The sequence below is a fragment of the Rhinichthys klamathensis genome, unplaced genomic scaffold, assembly GCF_029890125.1.
Source record: "Rhinichthys klamathensis goyatoka isolate OS25496 unplaced genomic scaffold, OSU_Roscu_1.1 h1tg000191l_1, whole genome shotgun sequence".
In the NCBI taxonomy this organism is placed as follows: Eukaryota; Metazoa; Chordata; class Actinopteri; order Cypriniformes; family Leuciscidae; genus Rhinichthys; species Rhinichthys klamathensis.
The window spans coordinates 5,332,217-5,353,648 of NW_026606717.1; the positions used below are offsets into that span (position 1 = coordinate 5,332,217).

The window sequence follows — 21,432 nt, forward strand, 5'->3', positions numbered from 1 at the left end:
TTCAAATGTACTTGTTTAAGGTGTTGTTTACACAACACCGTTTTCAACTAAAAACAGAAAACTTAAGCATTTTAAGCATTTACACGACGGCTGCGTTTTGGGGGACTGAAAAACTTTTGAACATGAGTTTTAAAGTGCAAGTTTTTGAAAAAGATATTGTTATTGTCTCCTTATAAATTACAAAAATGTGAATTTGTGAAAACAGTTGTGCACATGTGTATTACATGTTCAGTCTATAGGTGCATAGTGTTTCTTTACAAAGTGACATCGCCAAATACTGGCCTGGCTGGAGAATACAGTGTTTTTAGTCGTTTCCGTCGATCCGTGTGAACGTTTTGACAACGTTGATGCCTTCATCTTAAATCTGATGACGCATCTGTAATATGGTTTGTTGAAAACAGACAGACAGAGTTTGGCTAATGTACCGTATTTTCCGCACTATAAGGCGCACCGGATTATAAGGCGCACCCTCAATGAATGACCTATTTTAGAACATTTTTCATATATAGGGCGCACCGGATTATAAGGCGCATAAGATACTGCAGTCAAACGTTTGACTGGGTTTGCGTTATGCATCCACTAGATGTGCTAAAGGGAATGTCAACAAAACAGTCAGATAAAGTCAAACTTTATTAAGCGTTCTGACAACTCCGTTCACTCCCATGGTAACGTTGTTCAAACGTTAAAGGAGAACTCCGGTCAATTTTAACATTGAGCTAATTTTTTGGTAAATTTGGAGTGCTGTCAGTACAGATAACAACGACAAAAACCGGTGTTGCCTACACTGTGTTATCCTCTTTTTAAAATTTGCACCCTGTTGACTTAAACGGGACAAGTTTTAAATCTGCTTTTAGCCTCTTAACAACCTTAATGTGTCATTACAAGTGCACAGCCATGTGAGTGATCTCATTAAGAGTGAACACGGTGAATCTGACTGCGGTAAATGTGAAAGATATGAATAAAAATGATGTTTATTCAGCCAGCTCACATACCCGTATTTTCTTTCTGTTTTCGGTCGAAGTCCACCGTAGGCGATTGTCGAGTGCGCGCGCGCGATCATTGGTAGCTAAGCAACAGTGGAGACTCAGGCTGTCAGCTGTCAGCCGATGACGGTGCTGTGTGGTGTTCTGAGAATATCAGCTCAAATGGATAGTTCATCCGAATCAGATGTTGAACACACGGAGGTTTGATCGCGCGCGCAAACTCGACAATCAACTACTGTGGACGCCGAAAACAGGAAGTAAATACGGGTATGTGAGCTGGCTGAATAAAGAGATTATTCCTGCCTTCGTGAAAGCTCGGATCACAGTTGAGACTGATATATCAGCCCAGGCATCCACGATCCATTGGCAGATAGTGACGTAAGTCGCCCGGCGCTGTCTCCCCGTCTTGGTGAACGCGTGTTCACCATCCATATATAAGGCGCTCCGGATTATAAGGCGCACTGTCGTTTTTTGAGAAAATTAAAGGCTTTTAAGTGTGCCTAATAGTGCGGAAAATACGGTATGTTTCTGTCGATGGATACACATTCTGGCTTCCCAATATGTTACAACAACGATGATCTAAAAAACGTGGACAAAATAATCACTCTTTGTAAACTTCAATAGGAGTGCCATATGCTCTAATATGACCAGTCATTTATGCCGTCATCACCCGGATGTTGATAGCGCGCAAGTGCAGGTGAGACCTGAACAGCACACGTTGCTATCTGTGTTTAAACTAAACTAATTTAAGCCTTGCCAGTTTAAACATTCAAGAGCAAGAAGATGCAAAATAGAACTCGAGGAAAGACGTGTCTCAGACGGCGTGCAATTATTGAGTTCCCTTATCGGTCGGTCACTCTCTACGTACGTTGTGACCGCCTGATAGGAATTTCGCTAGAGAGGCCAATCTACTTCGAGTGAAACTAAACAACAACATTTGCATCAGCTGTGCAGCCTCGCAGCGCGGGGATTGCACTTCAGCTTTTTGCTTCGGAGCCAAGCACTTCGATGCTTCTACAATCAAGACTGGCTGAAACCAACAAGCCTTTCTTGGACCTCTCTATCTGGGTGCGGGTGTTACAGCACGGCAGCACGAATTATCTTTTTTCTCTCTCTCTTCCTCCTATCTTTTTTGTTTTAAACTGAGCAAACAAAAAAACGTTTATAACAGCTGGTAAGGTGCGCCAGTCAGAGCACTCAAAGGCTGTTTTCACAGCTGGTACCAGCGAGAGAGAGGCAGCGCACAGACAGGTGCACATTCCTGTCTGTGTTCGCAGTGGTCATTCCCCTGCGTGCTTCAGCACCAACGAGAGTTGTCCCTAAAAGAGCTTACACAGATAGAATGCATCTTTAAAAAAAAAAAAAAAAAGATGACTTTCTATCTGTATGTTTCTAGATGCGGTCGTTACCTGTGGTCACGGGATGGTCACGATTGTCTGGGCCTCGAACACGCGGTGGCAGTTTTTGTGGATGAGTCATGTACCCATTGTGGAAAGATGACCATCGCAGAGCTGCGGTCGAGCCTCTCGTTCCTTTAAAGGGGCGGAGTCCCCGTGCCTCTGCCTCGATCCAACCCTCCCCAGAGGGTTGCATTGGCCAGTGAAGCGGGATACCTGAGGATCACGGTGAGCACGCTTCCTTCGGGGAACCAACCCCCTAGGAACCCTCATCCCTCTCATGCTCCACAGCCAGTTGAGCCACCAAAGGAACGTGCTGGACCATTCTCGAGGTGCGTACCAGTCGTTTCCTTTGGTGCTCCCCACAACGATCAGATGTCGATCACTGCATCGGAGGGTAGGTCAGACTTCTCCGCGGATGACGACTCGGCGCCGCTGCCTCCTTCGGGTGTTTCACCGGTGACCGAGTCGGACCCGGAGATTATGACCATGCTTTCCTGGGCCGCCGACAGGATCTGGCTCGTCTGGAACCCTCCACCGTGTCCCGAGCCCTCAAAGCTGGACGATTGGTATCTCGGAGTGACGCGATCGCAACGGACCTCACGCTTCGTGCGACGAAGGTCACGTGCTGTCAGTCGGTCGTGCGATGTCCACACTAGTGGTCCAGGAGCGCCATCTCTGGCTGTGTCTGTGACAAGCTCCGGTTCCTTAACTCCCCCGTGTCCCAGACCAGCCTCTTCGGCGACGCGGTCGAGAACTTCGCCCAGCAGTTCTCGGCTGTACAGAAGCAGACTGAGGCCATCAAGCACATCCTGTCCCTCAGTCTGCTCGTCGCTGGGGGCGTCCTCCTGCGTCTGCCCCTGTTCCCGTGCCGCAGCAGCAGCCTCCACCTAAACGGCGCCATGGAGCCAGTCGCAGGCAGGACGCCCCGCCCATCCAGGCCAGAGGCAAGCAGCCCTAGGACGGGCGACCCAGAGATGGAAGGGACTGCTCTCCAGGAGACGATGACCCCCCCGGAAGAGGGCCGGGTGGAAAATCCTGTGTTCAGTTTTATTTGTGTTCCGCTGCTGGCCTCAGAACCAGCGGTACCCAAATTTTCAATAAAATGGGTCCGAAGAGGGCCTTGAAAGCAGTGGGGGGAGAGAATCCTCACCCCTTTCATCCGCCTCCCTATTGGCCCACCCAGACTTGGTTCCCAGAACTTATGCTCCTCGTGACAGTCCCTCCCTGGCCCATTCCTCTGAGGAAGGATCTTCTGACTCAGAGACGGGGCACCCTATGCAGTCAGCAGACTTAAAGCTTCTTTCCATGAAGATTTTGCTGCTGGTTGCACTGGCCTCTATCAAGAGAGTAGGGGACCTGCAGGCATTTTCGGTCAACGAATCGTGCCTAGAGTTTGGGCCGGGTGACAACCACGTAGTACTGAGACCCCGGCCTGGCTATGTGCCCAAGGTTCCTACCACTCCCTTTAAGGACCAGGTAGTGAATCTGCAAGCGCTGCCCCTGGAGGAGGCAGACCCAGCCCTGGCTTTGCGCTGACCCATTAGCGCTTTGCGTATGTACGTGGACAGAACTCAAAGCGTCAGGAGCTCAGACCAGCTCTTTGTCTGTTACAGAGGCCAGCAGAAGGGAGAGGCTGTCTCCAAGCAGAGGATGGCCCACTGGATAGTGGATGCCATCGCCTTGGCTTACCAAGCACAAGGCGTGCCCTGCCCTCTCAGGTTGCATGCACACTCCACGAGAGGCGTTGCATCCTCCTGGGCACTGGCACGTGGCTCTTCGCTAACAGATATCTGTAGAGCTGCGGGCTTGGCGACACCTAACACGTTTGCGAGATACTATAGCCTGCGTGTAGAGCCGGTCTCCTCCCGTGTTCTCGCCCTAGACAGGTAGAAACACTGAGAGGCCCCGCTCTGTCGGCTTGCTGCACCCTACTGTGCACCCTTATTTCTCCAGAGAGAAAAACCTGTTGAGTCCTCCAAACACCCTTGGGCCGGACATGGCGGAGCGTCCGGCAGCAGGCCCTTATCCGCTGAATCCTTGAGAACCGGATCTAGGCTGGGTTCCATATGTGTGACCCTACGGAGATCCCATATGTGTATATTTCTCCACGGCTGCTCCTAACGGAAGCCTGTGTCTTTCCCTTGGGCTAAGTCACCCACTATATCATATGTAGTACAACCTTCGGGCTAGTCCATATGTATTGCCACATAACTTTGAAGAAGTGGCTTCTGCAGCGTTCCCCTCCCTCAGATCGGGCACGCTTTCCCAGTGTTATCCAATAATCTCACTGTATGAGTTATCACGGAACAACAGTGACAGAGACACTCTGTGTAAGCCCTCTCCTATCGTCCTTCCAGGCAAGAAGGTGTAGAGGCTTACACAGGGCGCTGGATGGGATGCAGCAGCTGTGGTGCTTTGGTAGGGATTCCTTATCAGTCGGTCACGACGTACATCGAGAGTGACTGACCGATAAGGGAACGTCTCGGTTACATATGGTAACCCTCGTTCCCTGAGAGAGGGAACGGAGACGTACGTCCCGTCGCCACATCTGCTGCTGCCCGCCGGGGCGGCCAGCTTTTTCAGGCTTGGCTCCTCAGCAAAAAACTGAAGTGCAATCACACCAGCTGCTCGTTATATACCCGCACTGCAAGGCTGCACAGCTGATGCAAATGATTGCACGCCAATGTGTATTGGCTTGTTTAGTTTCACTCGAAGTAGATTGGCTTGTCTAGCGAGATTCCTGTCAGTCGGTCGCGGCGTACGTCTCCGTTCCCTCCCTCAGGGAACGAGGGTTACCATATGTAACCGAGACGTTCTCTTTTAAGTCTTGTGCTTGAACAGACAAATTCACACAAAAATGATGTCAACATGCCCGTCTTGGCGAGTATCCTAGCAAACAAAGAAGTTTATTTATTAAGTGAACGTAAACAGTCGACAAAGACAATGCATGTGTTACAGGTATCACTGCATCCTGATCTGTGCATTGTCTTAAAGTGACAGCAGCCTAATATTCCGGCTGTCTGCGTTTTTAATGTTAATCAAAGAACAAAAGACAAAGAAATCACTCGCTGCTCTTGACTGAATAGCTTTTGTAACTTTAACCCTCTGGGGTCGGCGGTCTCGCCGGCGATACCAGCTCACTTTTTTCCTTATCAGTGCAAAAGAGACTCAAATTACTCTGTTGATTTTGATCTTACATATAAGTGTTGTACATCATTCGATCCTGTTTAGTTTGTATTTTTTTTGTGGAACCTCATAATAAAAACAAAGTGTTGTGCTTTTCGCCTAATAAAGAAAAATAAACATGATGCGCGTTCTGCGTTCTCTCTGTCAGTGAAGTCCATTCTGAAACGCGTCCGAAAAATGAACTGTAACTGCAAATACTCAGTCAAACAGGTATACAGGCACACAGGCATGAAGCCTGAATTATCTTCTTTTAAATGAAGTAATTTATATAAAAAACAAATTTTCTCATTTTATGTAATCTGTACGAAAAGAGAGAGATGATAGTCGTTCTCGTCTCAGCTCATTAAAGTTAATTTGACCACGCCCACGGAGCGCGCGCTCTATTCAAACACAAACGCTCTGAGGCGATCCACGCCCACATCAGCTGGATAACCCACCGAAAGAGACTCAGATTTACTACGCTGTGAGGAATAATACTATCTTAATAATACTCCTGGAAAAAATTACCTCAGAGCAACGGATCCAGCCGAGGAATAGGTACATTCTTTATTTTCAAGTGCTTTGTTCTAATCGCGATATGAAATAGTATCTGTAAACAAAAAGACTGTTTGAATATGAATCGCATTTTTGTGTGTGAATGAATGAACAGCTTTTACCTAACTATATTCCAATACTGAGATGAGTAAAAATCGACTGAAATATGTTGAAATAAAATATTTTTGTATAAGCAACGTATTAAACTGCAAATTAACATTTATATGTCCTAATCATAAAAACGATATGTTATATGAAAGACAAGATGTCGTTTTTACTGTAAAATACTGCCACATCAAATAAGCTTGTTTGCTAAGATGTTATTATAGTGTTTGTTCGATTGTAGGCTATATTCAAACTAATTAATCCGCAACTGTGAAATATGTATGATAAAATGTATACTTTAGTATATACAAAGAAAGATTACATTTAAAATATAGTTAAAATTTTAATTGTTGTTGTAATTGTAACCTTTTTATTAAAATAGCAAAAATATATGTAGGCTACATATAAATAAATCTTAGGTAAATCTTAAAAGCTCAATATAAGCCTCCTCTTTAAATTATTTGTATTGTGTTTTATTAGTGACACATTTGGGATATATTCCCAAACTTTCTGTAAAAACAGTATGAGAATTAACTGCACAATTACTAGAAATGTTTACATTTGATATTATACAATTTGCAAGCACAATTTGAAAAATAAAAAAATAATTGGAACTGTGAACCAATTTTGTATTATATAGGCATATATATATGTATATATATATATATATATATATATATATATATATTTTGTCATTGCATTCTTGTGGCTCAGTGACACACCTGAATGAAAGGGTCATTAGTTTGCAGCCCCATTATGCGCTCATTATGCGGGCCCATAGTCTTCTCAGGTGTGAATCACAGCAGGTCACACCCCTGCGCATATTGCCTTTCCAAACAAAAAGTGTCATTTTTAAATTTAAACCAATCTATTGTTTTATGTGAATGTTAAGGCAGGATGATTTTCAGATCATTTTGAAGAAAAAACTCTAGGCGACAACATCCATTAGTCAAAAGTCTTGTGGACACATATTTAGTATGTGTTTTGTGGCCTTATTTCAGAAACTTTAAGTTTTAGTTTTTTCAATAACCACGCATAAACAATATTCTCTCAAAAAATACAAAAATGTACATACATGTTGATAACACATTATGGTAGCCCTGTTTGTGCTAAATAGAGTGTAATTACACCTTTGCCAGTAATATGTTTATAAGCAACTGAAAAAAGCACAAATGTCAGAGTATGTCAAAACATCTCAAGGACCCCAAAAACACCTTGGACCCCAGAGGGTTAATAATGATTAATCTTTATTTAATTTAAACAGCAAAGATTATATGCAATGTTATTTTACATTAGATTACTTCAATCAATTTCTGTACCTGAAAACTACTGTTAGATACCTAAATTACCTAAAAAAAGCACTGTTAATTTTATGTTTATCTTCGCTCTATTGTATTTATTTGTGCTGTTGCTTGTTGTTTGATTATTTTTTTCTTATTTTCTTTATTTTTATTTGACAGTGGTCCTTTTTCCCTGAACATATACATACCGAAACCGTGACCCTAAAACCGTGATAAAAACCGAACCGTGAGAAAATCTATCTATCTATCTATCTACACTACAGGGCTGCTGAATGTTTGAATTGGTTGACGAACATTCTAAGGTGTGCAGTTATTATTATTATTAAATAATAATAAATAAAATAAGTTTTAAGAGAAGATTTAAAAACACTAAAATAATCAGCATGTCTAATCTCAGTGGGAAGAGAATTCCAAAGTTTTGGAGCCAAAGAAGAAAAGGCCTGATCACCCATAGAGCATAAACAAGGTGAAGGAACCGTTAAAAAGCCAGAATTGGAAGAGTGAAGATCACGCCTTGGGGTGTAGACCGTTAAATGTTCAGACAGATATTGTGCCGCTAAACCATGCAAAGCAAGCATTAGATCTATTAGATCTATGCGAAACCTGACAGGGAGCCAGTGCAAGGACTAAGATTGGAGTGATGTGCTTACTTGTCCTGGTCCTTGTCAGGATTCTTTTGAAGAGTTTTGTATGTATAGAGACCGCAGCGAGCAGAGCATTACAATAATCGATGCGAGAAAAAACAAATGTATTAATCAGTTTTTCAGCCACAGAAAAAGATAACATGGGGCACAGTCTTGCAATGTTTCTGAGATTAAGTTTTAAAGGGATACTCCACCGTTTTTTCATGTTAAACTATGTTATTTCATATTAACTAATTGTGTGTTAAGTGCTATCAAAGTTTTGCCGCAAGACAGAGCGATTTAGTCCACGCACAGAGACGAGAGAGGTATGTATCAACTCGTCTTAGTTAAGGGAATAACATAGTTTAATATTAAAAAACGGTGGAGTATCCCTTTAACAGTATACTGGACATGAGGATCGAATGTTAAATTTGCACCAAATTTTCTTTAAAACTCAAGAGCAGATCCATCCACATTTAGGGTTCAAGCACCAGTTTTCTGTATTTGGTGGGGTGAACCAATCAGCATAACCTAAGTCTTATCAGTGTTGAGACGGAGAACATTTTGTGACATCCATATTTTTTTATCTCAGAAGTGTTCAAGAAAGGCGACATTTGTGTTATCACCAGGTTTTGAATGAAAATAAATTCAACTGAACCTTATCCTAGAGAAAGATTACAAAACACTCAGACAGAAACCAAAATTACACACAGTCAAAATACAGGTCACAGGCTATACAGGAGAAAATGTGGCGTGACAGGCAGCTGCATATCAAACATCCTCCACAAAGGAAAGCAGAAAGCACCACATGAGTACAGTTGCTGGATGTAAGCAAATAGGTGCTGACAATTTTGTGCTTAAAAACATGTGTGCGATTGAATCTATAGTCAAGAAGGTCTTTGTGGTTAATGTGCAAAAGGACGCAAACAATAATGCACTCCTCGATGAATTCAGAGACATTTTTGAGGGCATGGGATGCCTCCCAGGTGAACATAAAATCCACATTGACCACCAGGTGGCTCCAGTCATACATGCATGTCGGAAGGTTCCCTTTGCTTTAAGAGGCAACTGAAAAACTGAAAAAACTTTATAAGTAATATGCATGGGGCTTTAAGGGGGGTGTCCTGGCTGGAGGGCAGAGGTTAAAATAAAGATAGTGACAGCTAAAGAATGAATGTGTTCTGGTCCCTCTGCAAAAAAAAAAAAAAGCCAAAACAAGTGACAAATTATTTCCATGTTTTTGCCACAAAATTAAGTTTTATTAGGTACGGAAAGCACATACTCTTTCTCCCGCTCTCTCTCCCACTCAAACGCACACACATACAGTACCGACACACACTCACACAGAAATGTGTTTTCAGTACTGCTCTGACGATTTCATCAGTAAAATAGTTTAACAACTTTGACAACAATGACATTTCTCACTAGCGAGGTAATAATGCCGCTGTTCTTGGAGCAGATAAACTTACAGCTTCACTATTAGTAGTGATGAACTGCCAAACTGTTAAGAGACATACAGACTGAGGTAATTCACACATGCTAACTCTCTCTCTCTCTCTCTCTCTCTCTCTCTCTCTCTCTCTCTCTCTCTCTCTCTCTCTCTCTCTCTCTCTCTCTCTATCTCTTATAACTGCATTAATAACTGCATTTCTCTGCTATCAGTGGCTCAAGCCTGCGTAACTACTTCTGAAATGAAGTTTTGGATTTAGCAAAGGAGGCTTGGGATTAAATGTGCAAGAAATTAGTCAACACACAAGAATGTTTTAAGGACAAAAACCTGACAAATGTCTTGAAGTACATCATCTAAACAATGTTTTGAGGTGTGGTAAGCAGAATAATTGATTTTGGGCCGTTGAATTATTGAAAATGAATGCACACTTGAGGTGTAACAATCTTTCCGCTTCGCGTCGTGGCTGCATTTCCAACTCGGGTGTGCATTATTTTTCTAATAATTCAACGGCCTGTCGTCAATTATTTCTTTACATATATTGCTCCTCTTGAATGAATGTGGTTCAAGGACATCATCTCATAGCGAATGGACAAATGATATATACACACCAAAGCAGCCGGAGTATGGATATGATGTGACATGCACGGGTGAATGTGCATTTGACAGTGTATTTGCTTATTATCATTTTCTTTTTTTATCAAAAATTGCATGGTGTAGCTTTAAATGCTTGCCTAAAAGAAAATGGTAAAGAATGATTTTAATAGTTTTTTACTTTTTGCTTTACTTTGATATGATAAATACATTAACAAGGAAAACTACAACCTTATAATCTGCATCATATAAACAGATATATAAAAAATTGTTTAAAATGTAAAATTTGTTCACTAAGAAATGAAATAATATATAGTGAACAATAAGTAATGCTCTTTTCAGTAGTCTTATGCAGCTGTATTTTGGCCTAGACAGTTGGGCTGGAGACTGTCCCAGAAAATTTGTCCATATTGTACGTTCAGAGAAATCCCCTTCTGTAAGCCTACGATCTGGCAGAGATGTAATTTTTTTTTCTCTTAAATAATACTGCGAATATCATTTTGCCGGTATTTGGCTGATTCGCCTATGTCCTCCTTGTATAGATTGGATGGATTGACCCAGTCACGATCCCAACCTTTTTTTCTTTTTCTTTTTTAATTGGGGCCTTGGTAAGATGGATCAAGTTAGAGTGAGCTTGCTGTGGTGTTGAGGAATGTGTTAAGGGTGGAAAAAATCTTTGAATCCATTGTTAGGTTGCTCTGACGTCGAATAAAACTTTCTGGAAGAGGACAAGCTACATGCACAGCTATTCCAGCTATCAGGATCAGGACGGTGGTCAACAGTGTGAGTCCCCGTCTAAGCACAAGCTGGTTCGTAGAGAGCAATACTTTAAGTCGAGCTTCTCCAGATTCACTCTCCATCACTAGTTTACCCTGCTCCTGAGTACTAACTTGTACATAGCCAGCCGCTTCAGAGCTATTACTTGTTAGCTGGGCCTAAAGTAGCAAAAAAAATTATATAAATAAAAGTTATCATCACAGGGATTTGAGAATAGTTTTATATTTCGGGACAGACTTCATCAATGTAGCAATTACTTTGTTTCCAGTTATGTCATCCCAAGGTTCAGGTATACTTGCTGAAGCCCCAAAATCAGGTGTTTGCTGCGCGCTTTCCTCCCCTTCAGAAACTAGTGTATCGATGACTGACTGTCCTATCGACGGCGCCTTTTGGACACACACAACTTTTGCATGTTTGCCTGCACGTTTCAGGGCCTAAGGAAGATATTAGTCAACATTATCACACACTTTTAACAGCCTTCCAGGATGGCAGCTTGGCTTGACCATGTGAGTTTGATTTGTCATGTCCCACCTGCTCTGTTGCTTTCTTCCAGTCGAGCTTGAAGATGAGAGTGGTGAAGAAACAGGTTTGAATAATGACACAAATCAAGAGACCAAGCCACAGACCTGAATGAGTGGGAAATGAAAATGAGATGTGTTTCAGGCTTAGAACAGGTAACAGATAAACAAATGCAGCCTGAATTTTATTATATGGCTGGATTGAAGAGAAAACATACTATACGACCAGAGAATCTGGATCTACATTAAAGGGTTAATTCAGCCAAGAATAAAAAAAACAAATCTGTCAGCAATTACTTAATTACCTAATAATTAAAAATATCTTCATTTCTTTTTAGAAGATTAACAAAAGTCTTATGGGTTTGTACTTTGTAACAACATGAGGGTGAGGAATTTATATCAAAATGTTTATTTAAAAATCTTTAAAAATCACAAGTTTATATGCGCTTAAAGGAAAACGCTGACTTTTTGGGACATTAGCTTATTCACCGTATCCCCCAGAGTTAGATAAGTCCATACATACCCTTTTCATCTCTGTGCGTGCCGTAACTCTGTCTGACGCACCCACCACTATAGCTTAGCACAAAGACTGGAGGTAAACGGCTCCAGCTAGCATACTGCTCCCAATAAGTGACAAAATAACGCCAACATTTTCCTATTTATATGTTTTGATTTGTATAGTCACAACGTGTACAAATTACAAGGTCACATGAGACACAGCCATCTTCTATCCATATACATACTGGGAACCATATGTGTCTCATGTGACCTTGTTATTTGTACACGCTGTGACTATACAAATCACAACATGTATATAGGAAAATGTTGGCGTTATTTTGTCACTTATTGGGAGCAGTATGCTAGCTGGAGCCATTTACCTCCAGTCTTTGTGCTAAGCTAGGCTAGCGGTGGGTGCGACAGACAGATGCTGCATCCCAATTCGCATACTATCCGTCCTAAATAGTATTCGAAAATAGAATTGGTATGTCCCAAATCGTAGTATGTTGAAATGAGTGTTCCAAAGATACCCGGATGGTCTACTACAGTGGTTCCCAACCTTTTTTTGTCTGAGACCCCCTTTTTCTCAAGAAAATATTTTAGGGCCCCCCTTCACATTTAATGATATTATCGCTCTTGTAAGCTTGCAGCAAGGATGACAAAATATGTTGTTTTCAAACAAACGGTATGTTTATGCACAAATAATAGCCTATAGCCTAATATTGAAAATACAATAACAAAAACATCAGTAGGCCCTTTGTAATTTAAAACGTAAGCCTAGGAGAAGCCTATATATTGGCCCAATTTGAAATGCAAAAACAAAAATATTCACACTGGTGTGTAGGTAAAAAAAAGAAAGAATATAGGCTATTACTAAATGACTGTTGTCTGGGGCCTCAATACTTGCATGTTATTTGTGAGGCTTTATCAATGTGAGGCTTTATTTTTTACGCTTTTGGCGCTATAGCGAGCGATAATAAACTTGCGTTTATTAACAGAATAATGCGTCTTTCGGAAGAACATTGTAGCCGGAACTACATCTCTCTGTGTACATCTATGACGAGTCACGCAGGTACTGGGCTACTCCGCAGCGGCAGCGATCCGAACCAGTGTAAAATAGTCCCAATGTAAACACTTATTATAGGTGTACCATAGTGGTTCAGGATAAGACAAAAACATGGATTGGAAAATGGATTCATGATGAACTCGCTCATTATATAAATTTTGTAAATTTTGAACAGAAAAAAGTTAAGGACTTTTATTTAATGCTCATTGCTCAAACCTTTCAAAATATGACGCGACCCCCACAGAGCTCGCTGAGGCCCCCTTGTGGGCCGCGACCCCCCTGTTGGGAACCGATGGTCTACTATTTCCGGTCAGAATCCGAAGTGCAGATCGATGCACAGTCTAATGGCTAATATTGCCCACAACCCATCGTGCGTTGGACAAGGATTCGGTTAGAACTACAAACACGAGTGAAAAGTGTTAAAAAACTACAGACATGGAGGACACGCGAGTCCGGCGGTTATGTAGAGAGGTTTAGAAGAGCTTTGAAATACATCATTAGCCTACATTCAATTTGCAAACACATGAGGAGAGTCTCCGCATGAAAGACCCACGACTGGCAGGTGAACGTGCTACAACATTTCTCTCCGAAACGGTAAGAAATTAAATTAGATTGAATGGAGGATTTTAACTGTGATGAGATGATTGACAGGGTAGTTTACGGTGATAGGATGTACGCGATAGATCTGTCCATTAAAGTTGACGAAGTAGTATGTCCCAAAGCTTGCCTACTCTTTTGCTACACACTCAAAAGTATCTACTTTTTCTTCACAAAAAGAGTATATACTTTTAGGGCGTAGTATAAGTAGGCGAATTGGGGAGATGAAAAGGGTATGGACTTATCTAACTCTGGGGGATAACGAATAAGCTAAAGTTCCAAAAAGTCAGTGTGTTCCTTTAATGTATTGAAATTAGTTTTATAGAAAAACATAAATTGACGACTTTATTATAATTATTACAAAATGTGTTTTAATGGGTTTTGTAGATTAAAATCTCCAGTGCATATAAAGTATAGTGTTTAGAAGTTTGGGGTCGGTAAGATTATTTTCATGTTTTTGAAAGAAGTCTCTTATGTTTACCAAAGCTGCATTTATTTGACCTAAAATACATTAAAACAATATTATTACAATTTAAAACAACTGCTTTCTATTTAACTATATTTTAAAATTGTAATTTATGCCTGTGATGGCAAAAGCTGAATTTATAGCATCATTACTCCAGTCTTTAGTACCACATGATCCTTCTAATATGATTCTAATATGCTGATTTGCTGCTAAAGAAACATTTGAACAGTGACATAAATCAAGGGAATGCTGAAATTGATCATAATAATGTTGTATTATTATCAAAGTTGGCATTGTCACATATATAAATGAAATTAAAGATCTTTATGGGCTTGACATTAGTTTTTTCATTCATTTTTTCAACATCTTTGTTGATCCTGGAACAACATTCCAATCAACCAATCAGATATGAGGGACAAGTTTAAAGTTTATGTCAAGTTTAGACAATCAGGGTTATATGCTTCAAAATCCTTGTTATTCACCTATAATTTCCCTCTGATTTAGGGATAACTTATGGGTAGGGTTAGGTTTAGGGGCAGGATATATGGTTAGGACTAAATGTTGTTCCTGGATCAACAAAATATGTTGACCAAGGAACGCGTCTAACTTGGCAAAATCAGGACATGCGAAAAGGTGTACCAAGTATCCTGAGCTCGGCCAGAAACATCAGTGATATTCCCACTGGTAACCCAATGCAGTAGTAACAGATCAAGTTGGACAGTGCTGCTATTTTCTGCTTCCCAGCACCCAGAAGAATCCCTGAACACACACACTAAAACACAACACAATCAGTCTGTCTTACAGATATGAACCATACACTTCACAGTAATCAGTAAATACGACATTTCACAGAACCAGGCTTCATTCCCTAGTAAACTGATAGTCTAATTGTGACATTATCACTACAGTATAATCACACCTAGAGTCATATAATGATGAAAGACAACTATTATTAATAGGCATTACAAGAGATAGCATAATGCCACCAATGATTCACTTGTGTTGCCTTCCTTTGAACAAATACAAATGTTAAAACATTTCGAACCTACCACAAGAGCATCAAAAAACTGCAGGAAGACGTACAGGGTGAGATTTTCTGAGACAATCTTCACTATGCTCCTGTTAGATTAAATCAAGAAGTGAGAACTGCAAAATAGAAGAAAAGCTTCACTCTAATCGCTCTAATAGCAGTGTTTTTATTTGTTATTTCTTATGCAGAAAATGAGGACATAATACTATATAAAATCACATGATAAATCCATAATCTCTGTTTTATCATAATCCAATACATGTGTATACAGTATGCTATAATGGAAAAAAACCTACTCATCAGAGGTAAAGATGTAGCCCACTACTGACTTTGAGCAACCCATCACGATTCCCTGTAAAACAGCCAAAACTCCTGCAATGCAAAGGTTTAAATTATATTTTCTTCTATACGTTCACCATGAAATCAAACGTAACAAATCTTTTTTTATGGGATATTGCAGTATTTATTTTGATTTATCCGTGCACGCTTTATTTTTGTAAAAGTTCATGTGTCATCTCCCTCCCTTTTTCATCGACATCTGTATGACACCCAGTGTTGGGAAGGTTACTTTGGAAATGTAATAGGTTACAGATTAAAGTTACCCTATTTATAATGCAATAAGTAGTGTAATTATTTAAATTACCATACTTTATTAAAGTAATATAAGTTATAACTGATTACATATGATTGCTCTTCTAAATCTCTAACGAATGTTTTCAACTGTGATTAACAGCGAAAACACGGAAATCCGGAAATTTCCGTCAATGGCAGGGAAGCGTTGTCTCATAAATTACGGAAATTTCCTTCAATGGTGGGGAAAGAGTTAAGCTTCATATACCACTATGTGGGTATTTCCATAGTCTACTAACCGGAGATCACGAGAGTCACTTTACTGGTGATCAGGGCCCTGTTAGTGTCTCCAGCTCCCAGCGCGTTTCCCACACGCACACAAGCGGCTGCATGCACACCTAATGGAAACTAAACATGAAATATGTTCATTAAAACATGCAAATATTCACACTAATTCAATTTAACAATAATTTGGCATTAATGTCAAAAAGTCTCTAAGTATTGTGAGCTCAACGCTACACAAAGCTGTCTTACCATGTAAGTAATGGCCCCCACCTCCAGCAACACATGTTGAGCACCAAGATCCACTTCTCCGAGCATTCCTGACAATCAGGGATGAGAAGAGGGATGGATGTTATTTAATTATGTGTGGAATGAGAGTGTTTTTCTCTGATTGTGGCATTGCACTAAAACATAAAGTAGTTAGGCAATTTATGAGGTGATTTGTAAGCCATCAAACATTTGTGCACTGCACTTCCACCTGGGACGTTGAATCAGTGCAATAACAAAATAGTAATTAACAAAGCATTAATTGTCAGGGATTTAACATGATTGCAGTGGCACTTCAGGTTGAAGACCAATAGGAATATTTTCTGTTATGTATATCAAATTGGCAACTACTCATTTAATTTAATCAGAAACACAAGACAAACGCATACTCAAACTTCCTCACACATCCACACACCTGCAAGGAAACCTCCGATCTCATAGACCCACCACTCAAAACATAGCATGAGAGTGCTGGGAATGGCCAGTTTCATGTAAGAGCCCCACTCCTGCAGTGATGCTCTAGACCAGCCTGTAGGGGGCGACAGAGACAAACACATACACACACAATCACTGCATACAGAACATCATACATCTCTTGTAATTATTGATTGACTTGCTATGCAAAATAATTGTGTTTGGGTATTCATGTATGTGGAAGAACTTGTCACAATTCGACAAAACCTGGTGGTGATGGCGCAGTGGATAAGACACATGCCTTTGGTGTGAGAGACCTGGGTTCGAATCCACTGTGAGACACCAATGTGTCCCTGAGCAAGACACTTAACCCCTAGTTGCTCCAGAGGCGTGCGACCTTCTGACATATATAGCAATTGTAAGTCGCTTTGGATAAAAGCGTCAGCTAAATGAATAAATGTAAATGTAAATGTAAAACCTGTCTACTTTATTTTGTAACGCAGAAGCAAGCCATTTACAGTGAATTTGTGTGAGGCTTCCGATTTATTAGCCACTAGGTAAATGATGAATAACTATATGTGCTACAAACCAGTGTGTTTATGATTGCAATAATACATTAAAATAATAAATACCAGTTTACAATCTCAAGCATCATAACAAACTGTTTTTGTACAGCTAAAATAACTGGAAGTGGCTGACACCGGAAGCCTGACACATTCAAGTTACAAATGGCCACAAACGCTCTTAAAGGGGACTTTTTTACATTTTCAACTTTCTTTAGAGTGTAATGTTGCATGAACGGAGTCTTCAAGTTACAAATCACAAAGTCCTCTCCTCACTCTATATCAGTGCACACTGTTTCTGAACTCCCTGAAACGCCTCGATTGGAGTTTTCTTGCGGGAACGCAATATTTCTCATTTAAATATCTCCCTCCCAAGGTATATGCAAAAAAAAGCTTCATAAAGGAATACAATATTTTATTTCCCTGGGAAAATGCCAATTGGTGTCTATAAGGAGCAGGAATTCACATTGAAAGTGATTAAATTACTGACAGCAGAGTCTCTGCGCTGTCCGTTGCTAGTAGGACTTCCAGGGCTGGAAGTCAATCCCAAAAATAATTGATTGTTCGATTCTGAGGTGCTGACAATTGAGAGTCATTTGAACCTGTGGTGATGATTTCATTTAGGGAAATCGACTCCACTCAAGGGCCTAGCCTGGGCACAATGGCCCTCATTTATCAAAAGTGCGTACACCAAATTTCCAGCGTACACCTGGCGTACACCCAAAACCACGGTGACTTTGAAATTTATCAATATGGACGTTGGTGTATGGCACGCTCAAATCCTACGCCAGCTCAGGAGGTGGTGTACATGTACGCACGTTTTGAGTTAGTGCGGAAATGCGCAGAAAAACAATTCCTAACACCATAAAATGCACTGACAAACTAAAAGATATGATATATTATGACCCACTGTAAAACAAAAAAACAAAAACATAGTAATTATTTACTTCAGTGTTTATTTTTGTGCAACATGGACTTCAATGTTTAATTTGTGTGACTTTACCAAAGCATTTGATTTATAAGCATATGTATTCCTTCAGTTGCGAGCCTGTGCGCTTTACCCTGACGTTTCATGGTTAGGCCTATCCCCGGCAGGTGCGCACGGACTGGGTTCGGTAACGAAAGGCTTTCAATGACCAACAAATAATTCAGACTGACAAAATAATAAAAAATACATTCTTCTTCTTTTAAATAATAATAATAATACAAATAATAATAATGACATTCTTCTTCTAAATAACAATAAGCGTCATTAATAATACAAATCATACTAATAATAAGAAGCATATTACAAATTGTCATGCAATTATTAATGTGAATGAATGGTAGGCCTACTCCACATCACATCATCATCATCACTATTGTACACCCCAATACATGTAACGTGATTCGAAATTGAATGCTAATTCAGAAGACGTGCTGTAAAATATTGCATTGTGATAGGTCATTTCGGCTCCACGTCAGAGAAGTTTCTCTTCTTTGCCGTCTTCCGTGTGTCCATGGCGTAAAATGAGGGCGTGGGGGAAGCGGAGACTTGGGCGTGTTATTCTAATGACGATCGTTTTCAGCCGTGGGATTTATCAAGGGCAGGTATTGCGTACACCTGGATTTCAAAGGTACGCACAGCTTCATAAATCAGGCGGTGAGAGGAGTGTAAGCATAATCTTACGCCAACATATACGCCCGTTTCTATGCAAGAATGATAAATGAGGGCCAATATGCATCAAAATGTGCCCATTAACAGCTAGGTGTTGGAAAGTTTGACTTAATCTCAATAACAATTTTGTTCATCAAAAAGATAGATTTGTTCACTGATTCATTTGTTGACTGTTTTTGTAGTTAACATCATTATGCCAGTAGATGGCAACAAGTGTGTGGTAATTGTATGGGAGCATTACAACAAGCGTATTAATTTGTTGCAAGTCATTCATGCGCAAAAAGTCATGATCAACGCGACTTGTATCGTTAAAAAAACAGGTAAGTCAAGTTAAAAGAACATTATTACACGGCTCTGTGGAATACTTGATTCTGATTGGTCAATCGCACCAGCAACGCTATACACTTGCTAGGAACGTTGTTGTTGTTTTTTTGGAAGTTTGGTGAGCTAATAAAATATTAAAACTCAGTCAAATAAATGTTTTGTGTACAGTTATTTAATTATGTCATCCAGTATCGTGGACTTGATCTCTCTTGCATCTTTCATACAAATGCAACTGCTGCCATTTTGCGACTATTGTTTTGTACACTGTTGGATTATAAGATAACAAACAGGAACGATTTTAAAACAGTTTTATCTCAAAACAATATCTTTTATCACCATACTTATTAACGTAGTACTAAATGCAGTACTAAAAGAAAAAAAATGATATTTAAAAAAATATTGTTTTATTTTTTTCATCCTGTTCAAAAGTTTTCACCCCCGGCTCTTAATCCTTGTGTTTTCCTTCGGGAGCACCAGTGAATGTATGAACCTTTTTTTAAAGTTGTGTTTGAGTCCCTCAGTTTTCCTCAGTGTGAAAAGATGGATCTCAAAATCCTACAGTCACTGCTAGAAAGGGTTCAAATATGCAAAAGATGCTGGAAAACGTCTCAGGTTACGACTGTAACCCTGGTTCCCTGAGAGGGAACGAGACGCTGCGTCGAGACGCTGTGGGAACGCCCCTGCGTGATTGCGTCGTAAAGCACGTGTATAATCAGTCCAATGGAGAGACGAGACGTCATAGGCGGGTGACATCATCGACCAGAAAACTATAAAGCACACCTGAAAACAGACCGCATCAGCTTCTGATAGGCTGAAGCAAGTCGATCACAGGCTTGCAGGGAGTATGGCAGGGCGACGCAACGTCTCGTTCCCTCTCAGGGAACCAGGGTTACAGTCGTGACCTGAGACGTTCCCTTACAAGGGAACTCGAGCTGCGTCGAGAGACGCTGTGGGAACACTATACCCACTACGCCAGGGGTCGGCAACAGGCTGCCCGCGGGCCAAAACTGGCCCGCCAGCAATAATATCGAAAATTAGTTTTTACGTGCATATGATAAGCAGTTTTTCGCGTGCATTTGATACGCACTTTATTGCTTGTAATACACGCACCCCACACCACTAATCCTACCCAACGTATAATGCACACGCACCCGACACCACTACTAAACCTACCCATGCGTATCATATGCACGTGAAAACTAATTTTCGCGTATAAATTGCACGATAAACACAATGCGTGCTAAACAGACGCATTTAGTGTGATCGGGTTGTCGTTGCAGATGTAGCCATGGTCAGATCTGCCATTTTCTTAAACTGCTGTTTTTGCATTCTTTTAATTCAGAGACTATGACAAAAGTAGGTGTCCTGGAACTGCTGATTAGATTACCGAGTCACTCACAAAGCCTCTCTGTTGTAATTTGCCACACTAAGCGGATGGTGACTGGACTTGATTGAATTACTGATAGTGATGCGCTCATGAGGCCACTATCCACATGTGACCCACCACCATTAAGCTAAAGATCCAGTGACCCCCCCTGGGTTTTTTTTCCTTACACACACAGAAGAGAATTGTGAGATTAGACAACTGGCCATTGTAGCAGTTGTTTAAACTCATCAAATTCGAAGCACACACGCTCACACGGGACTGGTCGCGAGTTCACCCCCGTCACCATCGGTCAATGAACTCTGAACATACATACATACATACGCATGAACACACACACATACATACTGGACTCGATCACAAATTCACCGCGTGACCAACGCTGGTTGAACTTCTGAACACCCATTTACACACACGGAACACTCTGAACACATGGGATCAAAAATCCCCTTTTGTAAATGTATAATGTTTTGTGGTTGTGTTTTCATGATTCCCTTGTTACCAAATCTGCATAACTGTAAGTTTATAATATGTAATCAGACTTGATATGTGTTTAATCACGAAAATCATGTATCGTAATCTTACTAACGTATAACTCTATCGTGCGCGATATCGTTGTAATCAGAATAACCAAAGAAGATTGAATCAGCAACTCAAAATTTAATATGATGCATGATTTTATTAATACCTAGTTTAAGAAGTATAGTGTTACTAAGTCTTTATCTGCTATGCACATGACCGGGAGGCTGTACCTCGGGAATCACAAGGTCTGGCGACCCGCCTCGCTGCCAAACGATTGGATCAGACACGTGAGAAAGGCGTGTCCCGCGCCCCTTCAAAATAGAC

At 40.8% G+C, this 21,432-nt stretch overlaps 2 protein-coding genes across 2 annotated transcripts in view; one reads left to right on the top strand and one right to left on the bottom strand.

The window, feature by feature from the left end:
• Positions 1-21,432, top strand: part of LOC130095432 (multidrug and toxin extrusion protein 1) — a 229,191-nt gene that overhangs the window by 94,740 nt on the left and 113,019 nt on the right. The gene's annotated exons all lie outside the window — the stretch shown is intronic.
• Positions 10,205-21,432, bottom strand: part of slc47a1 (solute carrier family 47 member 1) — a 32,529-nt gene continuing 21,301 nt past the window's right edge. The window contains exons 9-17 of the mRNA XM_056262167.1: positions 16,660-16,773; positions 16,230-16,297; positions 15,995-16,103; positions 15,422-15,497; positions 15,145-15,214; positions 14,735-14,867; positions 11,482-11,576; positions 11,208-11,384; positions 10,205-11,108 (exon numbers count right to left, since the gene is read on the bottom strand). Coding sequence (XP_056118142.1) covers positions 10,797-11,108; positions 11,208-11,384; positions 11,482-11,576; positions 14,735-14,867; positions 15,145-15,214; positions 15,422-15,497; positions 15,995-16,103; positions 16,230-16,297; positions 16,660-16,773 — 1,154 coding nt within the window. The 3' untranslated portion in view covers positions 10,205-10,796. The remainder of the gene's footprint in view (positions 11,109-11,207; positions 11,385-11,481; positions 11,577-14,734; positions 14,868-15,144; positions 15,215-15,421; positions 15,498-15,994; positions 16,104-16,229; positions 16,298-16,659; positions 16,774-21,432) is intronic.